At 42.9% G+C, this 20445-nt stretch overlaps 1 protein-coding gene across 1 annotated transcript; it reads right to left on the reverse strand.

Annotated features, from left to right (window-relative positions):
- Positions 1-379: 379 nt before the first annotated feature.
- Positions 380-6726, reverse strand: LOC116219517 (hereditary hemochromatosis protein homolog). Its single transcript, XM_031562839.1, has 5 exons — positions 6631-6726; positions 5914-5965; positions 5575-5826; positions 4670-4942; positions 380-758 (listed from the first exon to the last, which is right to left on the reverse strand). Exons 1-5 carry the CDS (start codon positions 6646-6648, stop codon positions 427-429), a joined length of 927 nt encoding a protein of 308 aa, XP_031418699.1. The 5' UTR covers positions 6649-6726; the 3' UTR covers positions 380-426.
- Positions 6727-20445: the final 13719 nt, after the last annotated feature.

A 20445-nucleotide genomic window follows, 5' to 3' on the forward strand; every position in this document is an offset into this window, starting at 1 on the left:
AATGCATCCATGCAGACATTTTACACACAAATATTACTACCAACACCACGGCGAACAGACCTGATGCTGCGATTGCCCCTGGATGCAAGGGGAGTGTCTCTTTCTGAGGCCCATCTGGAGAAATAATGAGAAAAGGATGTTGATGAAGACCTGCTAGCCTTCCTTTTCTTGTCTTTTTTCATTGTTTAGTACAGGTGTGCCAGGTGATCTGAACAATAAGGTAATGCCTGACACCACCATATTATTCTGGCATTGAAGAAATACTTACATTGACATTTATTCATTATAGCAGATACTTTTATCCCAAGTGACTTGAAATACAGTAAAGACATACATTAAGATCAGTATGTGTGTCACCTGGGAACTGAACCCATAATCTTGGTGTGGTTAGCACCTCGCTCTACCAGCTGAGCTACAAGTAACACATCATGAACCAACATGGATAGTGATTATTGTAGAAGCATTCTGGGCTTTATGCAACCCCAACATACCCCAGTGGATGACCAAAGGTTGGGGTAGACTGCGGTGTTCCACTTTGCAGGAGTAATTGCCTTCGGGAGCTGAGACTGTGAGAGTTTTGCGTATCTGGTAGGTCAGGTCGTGATTGGGCAAGACGTCCGTGGACAGCACGTTAAAGGAAACAGGCTCCCCATCCAGGGCCCACTCAACCGTGATGTCCTTTGGGTAAAACCCGGTGACCACGCAAGTGAGCGTGTCTGGGCCTTCAGCGCTGGGGGCGATGACTACCTCTGGAGAAACTGTGGAAATCATACAGTGTATGACTGTTAGATAAATTAATATTAAGGCGTTAATATTAATGATACAGAGACCAGCGATCAGAATTTGTTGTTGCTTTATCTTTTGCAAAAGGGGAGAGATGACACAAACAAGATCATGCACGACTCCAAAGAACAGCTGAGCACAGCCAGCTTTTAAACAAGTGCTCTCACATAAGCTTTTATGGGCATGTTCATATTCTGTAAATGTCTGTCCGTGCAAGATATCGATTTGCAGAAGTGGTTTCAACCGAAACTGGCCTTTAGCTCAGAATATCTTGTGCAGAAACATGAAAACAGGATGTGTTTATTGCAGCAAGAGCATTTCACAGAACACATTCTTTCAGCATTTCACTTGTGTCTCTTACACAAGCATTCTATTGATTATAAATAATAACAACATAGTTAAACTTTTCTATTAATGGCACAATAAGTGGGACTTCCCCTGATAAACGTGACCACATTCTTCATTCTCCCTTTGTGTAAGACTGTTTTTCATACTTATCCACATTCATCATTCTCCATTTGTGTAAGACTGTTTTTCATACTTATCCACATTCATCATTCTCCATTTGTGTAAGACTGTTTTTCATACTTATCCACATTCATCATTCTCCCTTGGTGTAAGACTGCTATTCATACTGTTAGATTTTGGTGTATTTCACATATTAATACCATATTAATAAACCCCCCACCCTTTTAGCTTCAGCCACACCAGATGGTTGGAGCCAGACGTATTAGCATTCCAACTAGACCCCTCTGCCTGGCATTTCCTCTCCTGCCTCCACATTCACACCTTGACCCCCAGACACACTTACCACCACAAACTCCCCCCAAGCAGACATAACGTCCGCATCCTCTAAAGCAGTGGTCGCCAACCCGTCGATCGCGATCGGGTCGATCTCGGAGACTTCCCCTGACGCTCTCCAAAATAAAATAAAAATAAATTCAGAAACACATTGTATTATTGGGCCTCATTCTAGAACATTTTCTGAAGTGTCTTCTGAAATGTTTTCTTACAGACTTCGGAAGACCAACGTCAGAAAAGATCTCGCCTGAACGCCTGAAAATGGGTTCTTACACAGCCAAAGTGTTCTCAGCTGTGCTCCCCCGAATGAGGATTCTTAAATTGAACGCGCGTTCTCGTGCACCTGGATTTGCATACAGAAACGCCCCGCCAGTTCCTTATAAGGGCATGCAACTGAAGAGACGTGTGCATAATCGACAGACTCCACAGGCAACGCAAAACCAACTTCAGACTGATTCAAATTATGTCAAAGCGGAAAGCGAGCACCGGTCGAGTAAACTGAGACCTAACTTCACCGGTGCAGAGGTGCAGATACCGTTGCAGAATGTAGATGTGTCCATTCTATTCCACTGTGGCTATATCCACACGATTGAGTTTAGTGCTTATTTATTTATTCACTTACATTTGCAGTGTTCGTGTAGTCCTTTTATTTATTTTAGGACATCACGATGCCTCATAGAATCATGACTATAAATGTGAAATGTAATTGTTAGTGAAACAAATATACTCATATTTATTATTATTATAATTATTTAAATCTGATGTCTGTAGAGTTGATGTGAACGTTGTCCCTTTCCTTTAAACTGTGCTCAAATAAACCATATGCTTTTGTGGAATCTTGCATCTATGTTTGTCATTCAGTTGACTGGCCTGTGTTACATGACTACGTAGTTAAGTCATAGCTTGGCTTTAAGTGGGGCTGCACAGGTCTGTAGAGCAGGCTGCAGAGAGGCCTTAACACCGTGCAGTCATCCCACCATACATGTACAGAAGGTGCCGTGCACTTAGTTAGTTTAGCAATGTTATGCCCGCCAGAGACTACATACGTTTATGTTCCAAATGTTAGGTAATCACCAACGATTTCTCACAAATTCAGCCCTTGCCACTAAATGCCCCTTATAACAAGGAGCGGCCCCTGTGGGGCATCTAGTGTTTTTTTTAGGAATTGCATCTCTGGGTGATTTACGACTGCTATTTAGCGTTCTGAAATTCTGGTCTAAGAACGAATCCCAGATGAGAAAACTTGAATGAATGCCAAATTTGTCCTGAAAACCACGTAAGTGGAGTTCAGAAGAAATGTCTTCCTAACTTCTTCTTAACTGCGTTCGAGAATGAGGCCCATTATGCCTGATTGACGTTCGCAAACGTCGTCACTATGGTGATAGCCTGGCATTGTTGGCAGTTAACGAGCATGGCTGAGGCTCCACGAAAGAAGGCGAAAACCTACCATTTCCATCCAGAATGGGAGGAGGAATTTATTTTTACTTGGTAAAAGACAAGTGTGTGTGTACAGTATGTTGTGCCACCAGCCACAGGCACTGTCTAAGCGAGGGATTTTAGAGTGGCACCACAACATTCATGTGATGGGACACAGAGCTGAACTGCACTTACATTAGTTGCACTGACTGAGAATTTTATCAGTGTTTTGTTGTAACTCTAGTTGATAAATACAACGGTTAATACAACTTGCTCATTGCAAATATGTTTTTTCTTGCTCATATTGTGTGCGGTTAACAAAAAAAATCCTTTTTATGTTGCACTGAAATTAAGTCATTTAGTGTGTTCTTGGTCACATCAATTTGAAAGCTGGACCAAAGTGTTTGATTTCATTCAAATACAAGATGTCCTTTGGGTAAAACCTGGTGACCACGCAAGTGAGTGTGTCTGGGCCTTAAGCGCTGGGGGCGATGATTACCTCTGGAGAAACTCTGGAAATAATACCGTGCATGACACAATAAGTGGGACTTCCCCTGATAAACGTAACCACATTCATCATTCTCCCTTTGTGTAAGACTGTTCATACTTCTGGTGTAAGACTGCTATTCATACTTCTGGCTAAAATTTGTAAGTTAATTAATTATTCATTTTGAGGTGGACATTGTTGAACTACTGCAGTATTGTCATAAAACCCAAATTTCATATTTTTTCATAATCTGGTAGTAATTGACCATTTAAGAGAAATGTTCTTTTGTGAATTTAGGTGATGTGTTGTGTTAAGATCTCATTGTTTGGTATCTGATCTAATATCAGTTTTGTTGGAAAGAGATGAAAAATAACTAAATTAGCTGTACTGTCCTCGAAAACCACAAGAACCAAAAAAAAAAAAAGCATAACTTGTCCACCCCTCAACTCTATTCCACTAAAATGCACCTTAAAAGAAGGTATCCAGTTTTACAAGTTTTTAGAAGTGCACCACTTTAGAAGTGCAGGTCAAGGTATAAAGAACTGAAAGTAAACACTGGTGTCACGATTCAATGGTACATTTTGTCAGCACTGGTGTACACAAACATAGCATGGAAGCAGATATCATTGTTAAGTGATATAAGGTACCAAGAGTGATTTGACTACTCATAAATAGGCATCACTTACTAAATTAAGTGAGAAGTTAAAATTATGAGAGAGAAAGTAACAGTGTAAAAAGTGGTTATTACCCATTTACGGAAGCAGTGATGAGATTTAATCGAAAAGTAGCAGTATCTAAAAACCTAAATCTAAATCTAAAAACCTAAATCGACATCGAAAAATCAAAAGACTCACCAGCACCAATAACAGCACAGCTGGCACACTCATGTCTTTTGGCGATGCTCGTTCTGTGAAAGCTTTGTTATTACATTTTTGTGGGGTGGTCTGACTCGGACCACAGAACTGCACAGTACATAGCCTAGGCAGCTACTTGGAATGAAAGTGTATCTTTCTCTATGGTCCTACAAGTGACCATATACCATTACCATTGCCTCTGTTAAAGCACTGAGACGTGTTGGGTGCTTTAAAGGTGTACGTGCTGAAACATTATCTATCATAAGTAGTTTGTACGTAATGCCAGTATGCTGGCGCTGTTATCAAGAAATCTTTTCACATACTTTACCTTGGCGGTGAATAGTCGTGACACTGTGCATGTAAAACTGTTTCAGACGAGGAACACAGTCACGTTGCATATATATTTGGTTACTCTTGTTCCACAGTATAAATCCGTCGAGGATCTTCTTGATGTCTTTTGCTTGAGGAAGGTGTGTGGTCCAGTGTGTATTGTCATGGTCCAATGACAGGGTGTATTTCCCATTGACAGAGAACTCGTACACTCCTTTCATTTTGTTATCTTGGCTCAATTCACAACCGTACATCAGCTGAAGAATTGGACCTGAAATGTTCATGATGAATACAGAAACACAAATTAAATAAATTACAAAAAATGAATACTATCTGATCATGAAAGGCCACAAGATTACTGAAATACAAAAACTGGCAGGCCTGCATAAAACATCTTGGGTACAAATAAAGGGAAAGACAAATCAGGTATGGCTGAAAATTACTAGTAAACAGAATCATTACATTTGCATCCTTTCACCCTGTAGGAGCCATTTCTATCCACCTTTTAGTTAGCGTTACTTATTTTAGCCACTTGGGGGAGTATTGCACTGGGTGTGGCACGTCACGGGAAATTGGGTATATCTACAGGTGTGATTACTCAATTAGGGAAAGGTGTGGATGGCGGGGAACACACGGTTCTTACCGTCGCTCTGAAACCCACTTCACCGACAGCCTCTTGTTAATAGGCAAACAGCACTGGGTGAAAGAACCAATTTTATGTCAAATTTATACCTTTATAATAAACGGGAACACCACCCAAAGAGAGTTCATGCCTGGACTAAGGATTATTTGCAACGCGTTGGGAACACTTTGCCGTCCACACTGAGGCTAATAGGATAGCCTCCACACACCCAAAGCATCAATTAAAAACCTCAAAATGACATTATCCATATTACAGCCTACCATGTATTCCAATGGATGCGTTCGCTTGCCTCATGAAGTGATTAAAGTAGTCGGTCTTAAAGGCAGTGCAGTGTTGAAGGTCCCTCCACACATTTGAGAGAGAGGCCTGGTCCCTGAAGGGACTGGAGATGTCCCCTTTAGTGCTGTCGTAGCTGAAGACTCTGTAGTCGTCGAGTAGTCCATAAGAACTGTACATTGGTAAGTATCCATGACCCGGTGCAAACGTAACATAGATGATTAAACTGTGGTTGCCTAAATTTGTGACACGAAGTAGCAAGTGTTACAATGGTGGGCCAACTAACGAAATCTTTTTCAATGAGAAAGGGTTATGTTACTTACCAGAGTAAGCCTCTTCAGCCAGCACAAGGGTCAGAAATAGGAAGATGTGAACCTGTTCATTTTAAAGTGACACAATACAACATTTTGGCCAGGTGTTACAGATAACTCTGCACTGCTAATGTAAGTTATTAGAGAAGGTTCAGACATATGTAGGTTCTTATAGTTCTTAGAGAAGAGGCAGACATTTGTAGGTTCTTATAGTTCTTAGAGAAGGGGCAGACATATACGGGTCTGGGGAGGGTGTGGTCCTGTGGTTATAGTGATAATAGACCAAAACCCCTTGAGGCATCATTAGACGGATGAATAACAAATCTTTTTAGATCAATAATGAAAGTGCATGTTATCCTTCTTTGCTTCAGCTGCAAATCCCCTTGACATGACGAAAAGTAATATTGTTTGATAATTCTGTGTTTACAGATTGTTTACATAATTCTTGTTTTGTATCCTACAGTGTAGTTTTTCAAACCAAGCATCTTTATCTTCAGGCGAATACAGCCTGTATCTCTCAGATAAATTGGACCAGTTTCTGTTAGCCATAAACAGAACAAAATCTACAGACTTTTGGATTCACAATAGACTATTGTTACCTTCTAAACAGCGTAGGCGCATATTAAATAGGCATGCCGGATTTGGCTTGTAGACTACGCGGAATTGCCTGCGATGTCTGTTATTTCCATCAAATAGCCTATAGTTAAAATTATTACGTTTTTCTCTTACCAATATCTTGGCATACATCGTGCGGACACTTGTGGCGAGCTGTGGTAAATGGGGGGAGAGATAAATGCTGCCGTTACGGAAGTAGCCTAGTCGGTGTGGTTTAACTGAATGAGTAGCCTACGTAAGCTATTTAAATTTGGGGTACTGACCCTGCCTTCACTGTATTCATCACAGGCGACCTCATCATTTGCGACCATCATTTCACAGTCAGCTGGAGGAAAATGGAACCACCCTGCTCAGTTCATAAAAGTGTGGAATATATTAATCTAGGGTATCATTATTATACTGTTTTATAGTCACCAGAGGTCCATCTTGTGGTAAGAGAGCATCACTGCATTAGACTGTGCTCAAGCTAGAAATATAATTTCTAAACAGCTGATTGCGCTTCTTTTAGTTTTTTACTCTTCTCATATATGTCAATTTCACACTTACCATACACCTTCATCATAGCATTTACCATTTTACGTTTTTTTTTCGTCAGTTACATGTCAAAATGTGTACTCGTACTCCCCACCATTATTTTATTGTTTGTTGGTTTATTTTATGCATTCTCTTGAATTTTAGTATTTATTACCTCAGAATTGTCTTATCCACTGTGTTGAGCACTTTGTAGACAGCATGTGTACAACACTGGTTGACTGGAAGGTGCCACAGAAATTAAGTTGCCTTGACTGACAGAAGTAACAAGAAATCTCAGGTCAGCCATGCAGCATAAAGTAAGTAAGTAAGTAAGACTTTATTTATATAGCACATTTCGTACAAGAGTTCCAGTTCAAAGTGTTTTACATAAAATCAATAAAAGCAAGCAGCAAGAGCAATACATGGAGTTAAATAATGATCAATATCGTATCAGAACCTGATGTTCCGATAGGCTTCTTGAATTACTAAAATCATGATACAAGGTATAAAAGGTATAAAAGGAATAAAACCCTTCTGAAATATAAAAAATAGTGAAAGTTACAGTTAGTATCAACCCCACAGAAAATGTATAAAATGCTTTGGTAAAAAGATAGGTTTTAAGCTGCTTTTTGAAAGTGTCATTCTTCTCCACTTCTCACTCTGCTTCACTTCTCACTTCTCTCTGACCTACTCTTTCCACACAAAATGGTGGGCTGTGGTCATATTGCTTCTCGGCCTTGACAGGAAGAAAGTGGTTGAGTTTTCCTAAATCTCATTAAGGTGCATTTCACAGAATGAATGCAGACCATCAACTTATTTTGAACATTGACTGAATTTTTACATGTCAGTAATTCATTGGTGTTAGAAAATGTGTACCCTGTGACTTATTAGGCAATATGTATTTCTCCTCCAGCAGGTGGTGGGAGAGTCAAAGATTGCTTTCGTAAGGGGAAGTACTGGCATCCATGTAATTGCATAGGTTACAAAACACAACAACTGACCCCTGCTGCTGCGCCACAATCATATTTGCATTTTCTCAGAGCCTGCAGGCGGCTGGGCAGGCGGACCCTGTGGGGTGTCTGAGTCACCTCCACGGTGCGATCCATGTCCAGATGGGCTGGGCTATATTGTATTGTATGAGAATGTATTGTCTCCAAGTATTGGGGACCTCGATGAGTTTCATGGCGAACGAACACATACTGTGATGTCTGCAAGTCAGATGGAACGTGTGTGTGTGGAAAACCATGGAGTGAGGAGGGGGATGGCAGAAATGTGCAGGCAGCATCCAGGAGAGAGGAGTGCTGGTCTTTCACTAACCAGGGAATAGCTGTGGTAGGAATGACGTCTCCGTGGAAACCCAGTGGCTGGACAAACACAAGCTCAGAGGAGGATGAATGGAGGTCAGCCTTTGGCACTATTCAGGGCCGCAAACATCATCCATGGAAGCGTATCCACCCGAGTCACCCAGGAGACTGGCGTAGAGAGACCTCTTCAGTGAGCTGTGGAAACGCACACAGAGCCTGTTGGCTTGTGGCTGATGAGCTGCGGTGTGGTGGAGAGAAACGCCCAAACTAGCAGATGGAAGTTGGAGTTCAGAGCCTACGGTCCAAGGACATGTCTGAAGGGAGTACATAATCGGCAATCCAAGTGCCAAAGAAAGCGTGTGCCACATCAAATGTATTTGTGGATGACTGAGGAACTGCTTCTGGCCACCTTGTGGTTCTGTTGACCATCGTTGAAAGGTGACGCGCTGCATTGGCTCCCCCACTGGGAACTGCTGTAACTGGGCCCTGGACCGGCCCAGTGGCCCTTTCTGAGCTGTGCAGAGATCACAGCGCCGGCAGAAGTCCTCAACGTCTCTTCTCAGCCGTCCCCAGTAGAAGGCCTGACGCAGGCGCCGGAGTGTTTTCATCATTTCAAAATGCCCGGAGCCTGCAGAGCCATACATGTCTGTGAGAACCGCCTCCTGCATCCCTCTGGGCACCACCACCTGCCACCTTTCCTTCCGGTTGCTGGCTCCTCCCATGCTCGTTGGAGGTCACCCTCAATCAGCCGCAAGGACGTGAATTTGTGGCGCTTCTCCTCGCCACCTAGCGCCACTCTGCTCCCTTTTTTGGCACCCTAACCACAGGTGATGCCCAGGTGCTCTCACAGGGCTCTGTGACGCCTGCTTGCTGCATTGTAGCCAAAGCCAGATTCGCTGCTTCCTGTCGACCCAGAGGGATGCGGCGTGGACGCTGCCGTATTGCCGCCACATCACCTGTATCAACTGAGTGATGCACGAGAGAGGTCGCCGAAGCTGTCGCGGAAGTCAATCAGCAGCTGCCACAGTTGCTCCTGTGTATCCAGGTCACCGGTGCTCCTTTGCCAAATCTCACGCAGGGCTGCCATTCTCTTCTCTCCACTGTCCAGCACACCCTCACAGCATTCCTGTACTGCGGCCCAGGCCCCTGCAGCACACACGGGAGCAGCTGGAACACGTGTAGCCTGCTGAGAATTTAGCTGAGACTCAGGTGCGGCTGTACAGGGTCTCCATGCAAGGCCTTTCTGCTTGCTTTTCCCCACACAGCATTTTCCATAAAACAGCCATAATCCCACAAATATATTGTACATCCGCTACCCACACAGGGTGTCTCCTGTTCCTCCCCCCAACTGTCAACATCAGCTGCCCTCTCCCCTTCATTGGTGCTTGCTCACCACTTACTGTGCAGAGTTGAACTGTTGTGTCCTCCTGCCGTGTCCCCACTGGGACCCCTTCCGCCAGACCACTGTGACCCTTAACCCCGTGTCTGCTAAGGCTGGCGTGGCAAAAGTCTGATAGAGAAGTCCTCCCCACCACAACCACGTCCTGCCCCCGGTCCCTCCTGTTCCGTGTGGCCTGGCTGACTCTACTGGTGATGAACGGGACCTTGTTGTGGGGGTAAGCAACAATACCGCCTACTGCGACCCCATGTCATTTTCCGCCCCCTTAGCCAGGGAATGGCAATACCTCACTAGGTGTACTCACTAGCCCCAGAAGAGGCGTGCCTGGGACTCCGCCGTGTCTTCTGATGCGTGGGCGGAGGTAGATCGAGCCCCCTGATCATTCCGTTGACCTCCTCCACCCACGGCAGCCGCTGCAGTCATCTCACACTCACCCGCCGCTTTGACAGGGAGCTGTCACAACTCACCGTAAATCCTTAGATATAGATGTAAATGCTTTTTTAATGTAGACGTGAATCCATCAGGAAGAAAATACAATATGAACCAGGTATAACAACATATATGTTAAAACACTGTTTATATTGTTTATATATAGCTTCTCACAGAGCATTCTTGTGACTAGGGCTGGGTGATATGGCCAAAGAAGTAAATCTCGAGTTCAGAGGACAATTCATGATTTTAATACCAAGAAAAGTCAGTAGGTGGCAATGGCACTGTATCTGACTGTAATAAATGCAGCTCTATCACATACAACATAATAACATCTCAATTGTGAACCGTCATAAAGATGGTTTCAGAATTGATTTTGGCTGTATAGGTAAATATTTGCATAGGCTACAAGATGTTAAAGTCACTGTATTTCTAAATGAAATATCATAAGGTTATCCTAATAAGGATGTAATATAAAAAATCTCCATTGTGAACCGTCATAGATAGTTTCAGTTTTGATTTTGGCTGTATTTGTCGGTCTCCTCCTGACTGCCAGTGTTTGACGCTTGCGGGTTTATTTTTGTTTTCCCTGGCATGTGCCCTGGACCTCACCCCTCAGCTTGTTCGGTCTACTTCCTGTCATTGGGAAATTCCTGCCATTTTCCTTGTTCATCTGTTTTTTTTTGTTTTTGTTTGGATCACTCTGTGTATACCCTCCTCTTTCAAGTTTAGTTTGTCACATCGTCTCAGTCCTTTTTGTACTTAGTACTAACCTGACCTTTGTGAAATACTTTGATTTTTTTTTTTACTGTTGCCTGTTTTTTTGGTTTTGATCTCTGCCTGTTTAGTTTCTCACTGCGTTGTGGCCTAACAGATTTAGGATTGTCTGCCTCGGTCTGACTGCTTTCTTGGTGACAAACTTTCCTGTTGTCCTGAACTGTTTCCCAGTCTTTGAAAAGACTTGTCTTGGTCTGCGCCCGAGTCCCTGACTTGGTCCTGACAATATTGCTGAATCTTTGCATGGGCAGCAAAATGTTATTTCTAAATATAATGGTAATGAGAACCAACAAAAATTTGCCAAAATGTATTATAGATTTATCACAGACTCAATCACAGTCAAAGAGACACATCAGGAAGCCATGCAAAATAAAACAGTGAAATGACGGGAGTGCAGCAAGATGACAGAAGTACAGTCAAAGTCGGTACAGTTCACAGTTGTATACTGACCACAATACTGTCGTAACTCTATGGTAACTCCAGATATGTGCTGGAGCTGGCCTAACTCTATGGTAACTCCAGAGACGTGCTGGTGCTGGCGTAAATCTATGGTAACTCCAGAGATGTGCTGGCGTTTCAGTAACAGCAGATTAAGCACTTATATCGCTTTTGAGATTTAGGCATTTTTCACGTCAATTAAAAACTAAAATATCATGTCAGGCGTGCTGCTAGTTCCTGTGGGCGACCTATCGGCTATCGCCTGTCTTATATTTCCAGTGATCTACTTGTTGTCACCAGCTTCATCAGTTTGTCTTTGTCTTGACAAGGAGAAAGAGGCTTGTTGAAGGTACAGAAATGGATCCAAAGTGGACTTTGTCTCTCCTTGCTGCCCTCCTCCACACAGGTACATATCTGCTGCAACATCAGTGTCTGGACACTTTTGCAAAATCAGCAGTGTACTCAAAGTGATCTAACACAGTGACTCAAAATGAAAGTAAATAGTTAAATAAACACATATATGATTATGTGCAGACTTCATGAAAATGTGCCCTCTCTCATGAGTCGTTTTATAGCACACTGTTACCATTTTGTCTTCACAGTGGCCAGTGCCCCAGAGTCTGTGTTTGCTCTAGAGAGAAACTCTGTCACCCTGATCATGCAGAGGCATAACAAGATGGGAACAGATGATGCAGTCTGGGTTTTTAATCAGTCATGTTATGTTGTTAGATATTATCCATATCATGAAGGGCAGAGTAGAGTTTGATCACACCATCTCTCTGGAGCTGACAACTAATTCAGTTGTTATGGGCTTGAGCCAACCACTTTTATGCAAACAAATTAATTTATGTCTGGAAGTGATATAGGCTTCATGCTTCTGGCTTAAAGACATATGCAGGACGTTAGCAGTCCTTCCCCCGAGAAGTGGCACAGCAGCTAGAGATTCAGAGCTGGGGTAAACTTATCAACCTTCTATGAGTGAAAATGAGAAAATGCTCTTTGGTTATATGCACACCTACTAATACATATATGTTTAAGTGAAATAATAGTGAATATGTTTAAGATAGTTAGCACTATCTTAAACCAGCCCGTCTGGACATGGATAGGCAAAATCTTCTGCCAATTCCAAACAACAAACAAAGCAGCTTTCATCATCTCTGTGTTTGCATGTGACATTCAGACACAAGCTCTGCAAAAAGCATTGACCTTTTGGTTTATAACAACACGGTGTTCCACTCATCTGACACTTAAGACAAGCTGCATGAACTTCCTTCCTTCCTGTGTGATTTAAAGTGTTAAGGTAAGCAACCCAAAACACTAGCCCCCCCAAAATGTCTTGCACCAACCTATAAAATATTTTTTACAAATATCATTCTAACCACACAATTCCACCTATTTTTAAATGGAGGTTTTACTCTGTTTCCACTTAACTATTTGTTTCCATCTTATGCTCTCGTCAAAGACACGTGGCCGGAACTCATCTCTTTCCAACCCCCACCGTCCTCATCTAAGGATATTAGTCAGCGCAGGCAAAATAACTGTTCAAGATCCCCAGCTGCTTGGTTTGTTTCACATTTACAGATCCAGCACTGTGCATGAGCAACATACATGTACATAGCGCTAAAAGAATACAATTGTCTAAAAGTGGCGACAGGAGCAAGGGAACACTTCCTATTAACAGAACCCCGGCACATACAGTAGAACAGAAACATGGCAGATGACCTCATACACATATCAGGATGAGCATGCTAGCATACATGTGGTAAATGTACACAATACACGTACAACCATAACATGGTATATACTGTACATGATGCATATACGCAAAATTCTCTGTGCACAAAATTGATAGAATTTAAGTTAGGATAGCAAGGGTGGCAGGATACATTAACAGTGATCTATGTGCTTCATTCCAACGGTTACCTACAACTCTGGTCCCATTCCCTGCATGTGGAGTCAGTAATCACTTAACAAGTGCTGCTTGCTCACATGTGTCATTGCTCCTCCACAAGGCCTGAATCTCTGCCATGCAGGACATTATGTATCAAATGTAACTGAATTACCACACTGAAACGAGCATTCAATAAAATCAATTTATTACAATCTGCATTGCTTGTGTTTGTATTCAAATCTATCCTATTATAAAACAAGTCTGGCAACATAATCAGATTGGAAAGCATGTAAAATGTGTAAATATTTCTATTCTGGGAACAACACTGGAGTTGTTACACCAAACTGAGAATTAGCTTACACTGAAAAAGCATTTGTTTCTTTGTGGACACTTTACACATCATATAAGCAAATCCCTGGTGGTGGTGGAAAAGAAGAAATCTGAAATCTGAAATCTGAAATTCTAAAGCCTTTATAAGGGTATATAAAGGTATATGAAGTATAAATATTTACATTTAATAAGAATTTGTACAAAAAAACATAAAGGAGTAGACATGCTCAGGCCGTGGAGTCTCCAGGTCTGTGTTTGGGCCGGTGAAGGGCTGGACCTTGCAGTAGATGGGGGAAGGACTAGTGGAAGCATACCATGAAAGCAGGAGGTGTTTAAGGCCGAGCCTACCATGAAAGCAGGATGTGTTTAAGGCCAAGAAAACCATGAAAGCAGGATGTGTTTAAGGCCGAGTCTACCATGAAGAAAATGCTTCATCTAAGCTCTTGTAGAGAGTATATTTATGTGGAAAAGGGCACGTGGAGAACACAGACAAACAAAACCCAGACCAAAGGGAGTAACACCACACAATGACTTGTGAAATGAGTAACTGATCAATGTGGATTTTAAAAAGAGTGATAAAAACGTACTTACCTCAACTGACTGACAAACGTTTGAAGAACTTCCTGCTGTAAAATGATGCACAGAATTAGTGAATACATGCATGTCAGCACAAGACATCATTAGTAAGCAAACACTACAGAAGGGCAGGCTGCTGGAAATAAACAGTACTGGTGAGAGGGAGGAAACAGTGTGTGGTTTAACCATAAAAGGAGTTAGTGTGTGTGTGTGCATGTCTCTTTATGTCTGTCAGTCTGTCTCTCTCTCTGTGTGCGTGCATTGATCATGCACATCAAAAAAAGATTAATCAAACATTTTCAAAAGATGAACCATTGGCTGTCAGATATTAGACCACTGAAAACAATGTGTTACTCAGATAACATATGCTGCACTGTACCTTGATTCTTTGAATGCATTCGAAAACACAAAACTCCACCAACGAGGACAAGTAGTACTAGTCCTGAAGCAACTTTAACATAGATACATATAGGGGTCTGTTTGTCACCAAGAGGAAACTGATGTTTCTTATGTTGTGTACTTTGGCACAGCGACTCCAATTCTACTGTAGCATAATGCCAGCTGACTTGGTTGCTATGGTTGCAGATGATGACATCATCTTTAATAAAGATGGCAAGGCTGGAGGGTGCAGTCTGTTCCTCCTGTGTGCAGGTGCTGATGTCACAGGTGGAGGTCAGAGAAAGGTCGCCAGCTCTACAGGTCACCGTCACATTACAGAGGTCACCACTGGATGAGACAGACTCCACAGTCAAGGCAGGGGCTGTTACTTGCTCTACAAACACACACACACACACACACACACACACACACACACACACACACACACACACACACACACAATGTTTAAGAGACACTCAAAGCACATGCAGCAAACACCTTACGAGTTGTTATGTTGAATAACAGGCCAACCTACTTCATTTCTGGTCCGCTTTAACCTAATTTGAAACTGATAACGATACATATAGTAACAGCTATGAATGAAATGGCTAGAGATATAAACTTCTGCGGAAGTGATGAGTTACACATATGAAAAACAGTGTTTTATACACACTTAAATGCTTGCATGGGCTGTTTATAGTGCTAACAGTGCAATTCTATGAAAGTTCATTAAGACATAAATGTATTAGTATGTATACATACTGTATAGCATATAGCCTATATCACTACCAGACATCAGTTAATTTGTTTGCATAAAAGTGGTTGGCTCAAGCCGATTACAACTGAATTAATTGTAAATTCGGTTTCATTCACTTTAATAATCTCTGAATTGCATGTGACATTAACTCTAATAAGTGGGATGTTTGCATATAGTGACTCACCAAGAACATTGAGCCTGTATTCAGAAACAGCACTCCTCCTCCCATCATCATTTATCTCCCCTTTGTAGAGTCCACTGTCATTCTTCCGCGGGTTTGTCAGCTCCAGAGAGAAGGTGGTGCTATCAAACTCTACTCTGCCCTTATAAGGGTCTTCAATTTTTAGCTGGCGAGATTTACTATAATGTGGATAATATCTAACAACATCCCATGATTGATTAAAAGTCCAGACTACAGAATCTGCATCCATGGTGCTGTGCCTCTGCAAGATCAGGGTGACAGAGTTTCCCTCGAGAGCAAACACATACTGTGGGTCACTGGCCACTGTGGAGACAGAATGGTAACAGTGTGTTATAAGTGTCTCATTGTGAGAGAGGGTTCAAGTTCAGCAGTCTGAAATTAAATATGAATACAACATTTTCATGAAGTCTGCACATTATATAAACATATAAGATTTTATTTAACTATTTATCATTTTTATTTTAGTTTATTTGAGTCACTGTGTCAGATCACTTTGAGTACACTGCCTAATTTGAAAAAGTGTCCAGACAGCAGATACGTACCTGTGTGAAGGATGGCAGCAAGGAGAAACAAAGTCCATTTTGGATCCATTTCTGTTCCTTCAACAAGCCTCTTTCTCCCTGTCAAGGCAAAGACAAACTGATGAAGCCAGTGACAACAAGTAGATCACTGGAAATATAAGACAGGCGATAGGTCGCTCATAGGAACTAGCAGCACGCGTGACGTGACGAATAATCGAGGTCGGTGTTTCCTGTGTTGTTACTCAAACACCAGCGGCAGCACTTCTTTTGAGTGACCATAGAGTTACTATATTAACGTTGTCAGTAGACAAAGTTTCTTTCTGTTATGTCAGTCACTGAAAAATTGTGTCGGTGTGTCGTTGAATGGATTATTTCGTAGAGATGTTAGAGCCCGTCTGTTTTTGAATGTCGTATCACTTTACTGCTGCCGGTAAAACGTAGATTAATAGCCACCGAATTAGAATAGTTTCAAAACGCCTGACCACAGCAGGTTGTCTAAGTCGCTTTGGATAAAAGCGTCTACTAAATACCTGGCCTTTACCTTTTTTTTTAATCGCCATAGTGGCAATGAATGGAAAGTCACAATAGGAGAAAGGTTACACATCACAAATACGCAAAATTTATGTTTTATTCTCTTTGACTGTACTTCTGTCGTCTTGTTGCACTCCCGTCATTTGACTGTTTTGTTTTGCATATACCCGATGTGTCACTTGACTGTGTTGTTGCAAATCAAATCTCATTCTATGAAAATGAATGAACTGAGCTATGTCCGATCAATCTGGTAACTTGATTCCGTGAAAAATCTATAATGCATTTTGGCTGATTTTTTGTGTACGCCTTACCATTATGTCATTTTATTGAATACGGACCGGTTATGTTACATCCTCATTAGGCTATCTTCGTGATATTTTATTTAGAAATACGATGATTTTAACATCTTGTTGTCTATGTAAAGATTTAGCTATACAGCCAAAATAAATACATTTACATTTAGTCATTTAGCAGACGCTTTTGTCCAAAGCGACGTGCAAGGGAGAGAGCAGTCAAGCTAAGAGCAATAAAAAGCATGGTGTAACAATAAATACTACTTTACATGAGAATTAGAAAACAACGACCTAGAAAAAAGGAAAAAGAAGTGCAGGAATGTAACTGCTGAAGTGCAAGTTAAGCGCTAGTCAGGTGCCAGTTAGGAAGGGAGGTGCTCTCTGAAGAGTTGGGTCTTCAAAAGCTTCTTGAAGGTACAGAGGGACGCCCCTGCTCTGGTAGTACTAGGCAGTTCGTTCCACCAACGTGGAACTACAAATGAGAATAGTCTGGATTGCCGTGCTTGCACAGACGGCAGTGCCAAACGACGCTCACTAAACGAGCGCAGCGTCCTGGGTGTAACATTTGCCCTTACAAGAGCATTTAGGTAGGTGGGAGCAGAACCAGCAAGCACTCTGTAGGCAAGCATAAGTGACTTGAACTTAATGCGAGCAGCTACTGGCAGCCAGTGGAGCTCAATGAGTAGCGGGGTGACGTGTGCCCTTTTCGGTTGGTTGAACACCAGACGCGCCGCCGCGTTCTGGATCATCTGTAGTGGTTTCACCACGCAAGCCGGCAGGCCCGTTAGGAGGGCGTTGCAGTAGTCCAGGCGGGAACTCACCAAGGTTTGCACCAGCAGCTGGGTGGCATACTGGGTTAGGTACGGCCTGATTTTGCGGATGTTGTATAGCGCAAAGCGGCACGACCTGGAGACAGAGGCGATGTGGGCCGTGAAGGTCAGTTGGTCATCAATAATGACCCCCAGGTTTCTTGCTGTTTTGGATGGAACAAGAGATAAAGAGTCAATATTGATATTGATGTTATGGTGGATGACCTGTTTGGCTGGGAAGACCATCAGCTCCGTTTTGGCCAGGTTCAGCTGAAGGTGGTGATTTTTCATCCATGTGGATATATCAGCAAGATAGTCCGAGATCCGCACCGAGACCGTGGTGTCCTCAGGAGGGAAAGACAGAAACAGTTGAGTATCATCGGCATAACAGTGATAGGAAAACCCATGTGAGCGGATGATAGGGCCCAACGAGGTGGTGTAAATGACAAAGAGAAGTGGTCCCATCACCGAGCCTTGGGGCACCCCAGTGGTGAGGAGGTGAGGTACAGACAGCTGACCTTGCCAAGACACATTGAACGAGCGCCCAGTGAGGTAGGATTCAAACCAGGAGTGCGCATTGCCAGAAATGCCCATACTTGACAGTATGGACAGAAGGATGCGGTGGTTGACTGTATCAAACGCAGCTGATAAGTCAAGCAGGACGAGAGCCGAGGATTGAGCTGCTGCTCTAGCTGTTTTTAAGGCCTCCGTTACAGACAACAGGGCTGTTTCGGTGGAGTGACCTATCATGTTCCGTGCCGCATGAAATGAATACGCAATGGCTTAGAGGCAAATCATTAGCTTTACTAATGGAGTACAGTAGCAACTGATTACCACATGTATATAAGCTAGAACAGTGAACCCAAACTTCCTAGTCCAACGTGATTGGCTGTCAGAACACAACATGGCGCTACTTGGAGCAGGACCGCTCGGGTCTCGTCGGCCAATCCTTGCCTTTCAAATCCATTCTCAGTAATCCAATCCAGCCGCGCAACGAGAATGGACCTGCGCCAATCGCGGCACTTCTCTCCATAGTCGAGAACTTGGCTTGAACTTGTGTGACGTTACGTTGCCAAGTAACGCAGACGCAAGCTCCTCAAGATGGCTGAAGCTACGACAACTCGTCAAAGTAAGTAAGTAACCACGACTTGTTTTTATTTTTCTCTTAGACGGACACACGTTTCATTTCCATATTGTGTTGATTGACAAGCCTAACTAACGTTAACGCTTTCACTGAAGATACGTGCACCAATCATTTCCATATTGTATTAATTGACAAGCCTAACTAACGTTAACGCTTTCACTGAAGATAACGGTTACATTATGAACTAGGTTATGCTAAGTCTTATAACTACAACATTGCTATGAATGGAAACAGCCATGTGTAACTACTATAATGTTACTCTGAGCTGAAACAGCCAAATGGCCGAGTATTGGCAGTGATTAAAGTAGTTGTTGAAAGCTTGTATCAGTTAGCTAACCATCTAGTTAGCTTGCTATCTGTATATGACGCCTGACCAGCGGTGTTAAGCGTCGTTTCTCGTATATCATACAACAACTGTAACTGATCATGCATAATATGATTGCTATTGATAACGATAACGGTACAGGAGTGTATGTTTATGTGCTGCAGTGTCTCAGTGTATTGTTCAAAGCATGCTCATATTCAGTGTTTACTTGTTGACTACTGTACCTATTTGCTTATTGTACCTGTTGTATGGTTCTAGTTAGTTAGCTAATAACATTGATTTAAATTATAAGCAGTTATTATAAATGTGTGCTGTGTATTTAATCTACATACACTTACTGCTGTACGAAAAAAAAAGTGCGTAATATTAAACATCACTGTTATCTAATTTCAGATCACCAAGGAGCTGACTGGCTGTGGCAGGGGGACAGCTCTTTGGGTGACCTCCATTGGCAACGAGGTTGGTTAGATCCTGACCAGTGTTGTGACAGTGCAGGAGGGGCTGGGACTGGACAGGATGGAGTGATGGAGCGGTACCACCAAGCAGCTGTTCCACCCCCAGTCCTGCTATACGTGGACTGTGGCCGCTGCGTGAGTGAGGGGGCGAGTAAGCTGCAGACCAGGTACACCTGGCACTTCATGAGGAGGCTGGCTGTCGGCAGCACCACCACCGATGCTCTACCACACCTTCATGGGCTGCCTGTCTGCATGCCCCTTTGAGTGGGATGCAGGGGACCTCTCTATGTTGTGGCAGATGATGAGGAGCAGCTCAGGCAGGAGGGTGTGCTAGCCCTTACTGATCTTCTGGTGGACAGGAGAATAAGTAGGAGGGAGTTGAGCCAGTACTGCTGCAGGAGGACATGCGGCGTGGAGGCCGCCATCAGCCTTATTGAGCGGCTGCTGCAGGAACTGGTGGGTGGGGGGACCTGACTGCTGCTGCCTCCATGCTGCACACAGGTGTCCCAGCCTCTCCTGATGAGTCTGGGTTATGTAAATTCATACTTGTGTGTAAAGAAGTAAAATCACTGTATCTGCTTTTTGTCCCACATCTGTTTACTAAATTTGTCACTCATCAGTTTTTATGTTTTTTTTCTTTCTCAGGCTGTGGATGACTATGGGGTTCCAGGCATGGGCCGAGTTGACAGCATGGCAGAGTATCTGGTGGAGCTGAGGCACCAGCTCTCTCTGGCCCGCACCAACCAGCAGGTCAGGAATATTTATTGTCTTACTACTTTCCCTCTGTGCCCTGTCATACATATTCACACTCATGTTTTTGTCTTTTCTCACGGGCTGCTGTGTTCTCTCTCTCTGTC

This window comes from Clupea harengus, chromosome 25 (genome assembly GCF_900700415.2).
Source record: "Clupea harengus chromosome 25, Ch_v2.0.2, whole genome shotgun sequence".
Lineage (NCBI taxonomy): Eukaryota > Metazoa > Chordata > Actinopteri > Clupeiformes > Clupeidae > Clupea > Clupea harengus.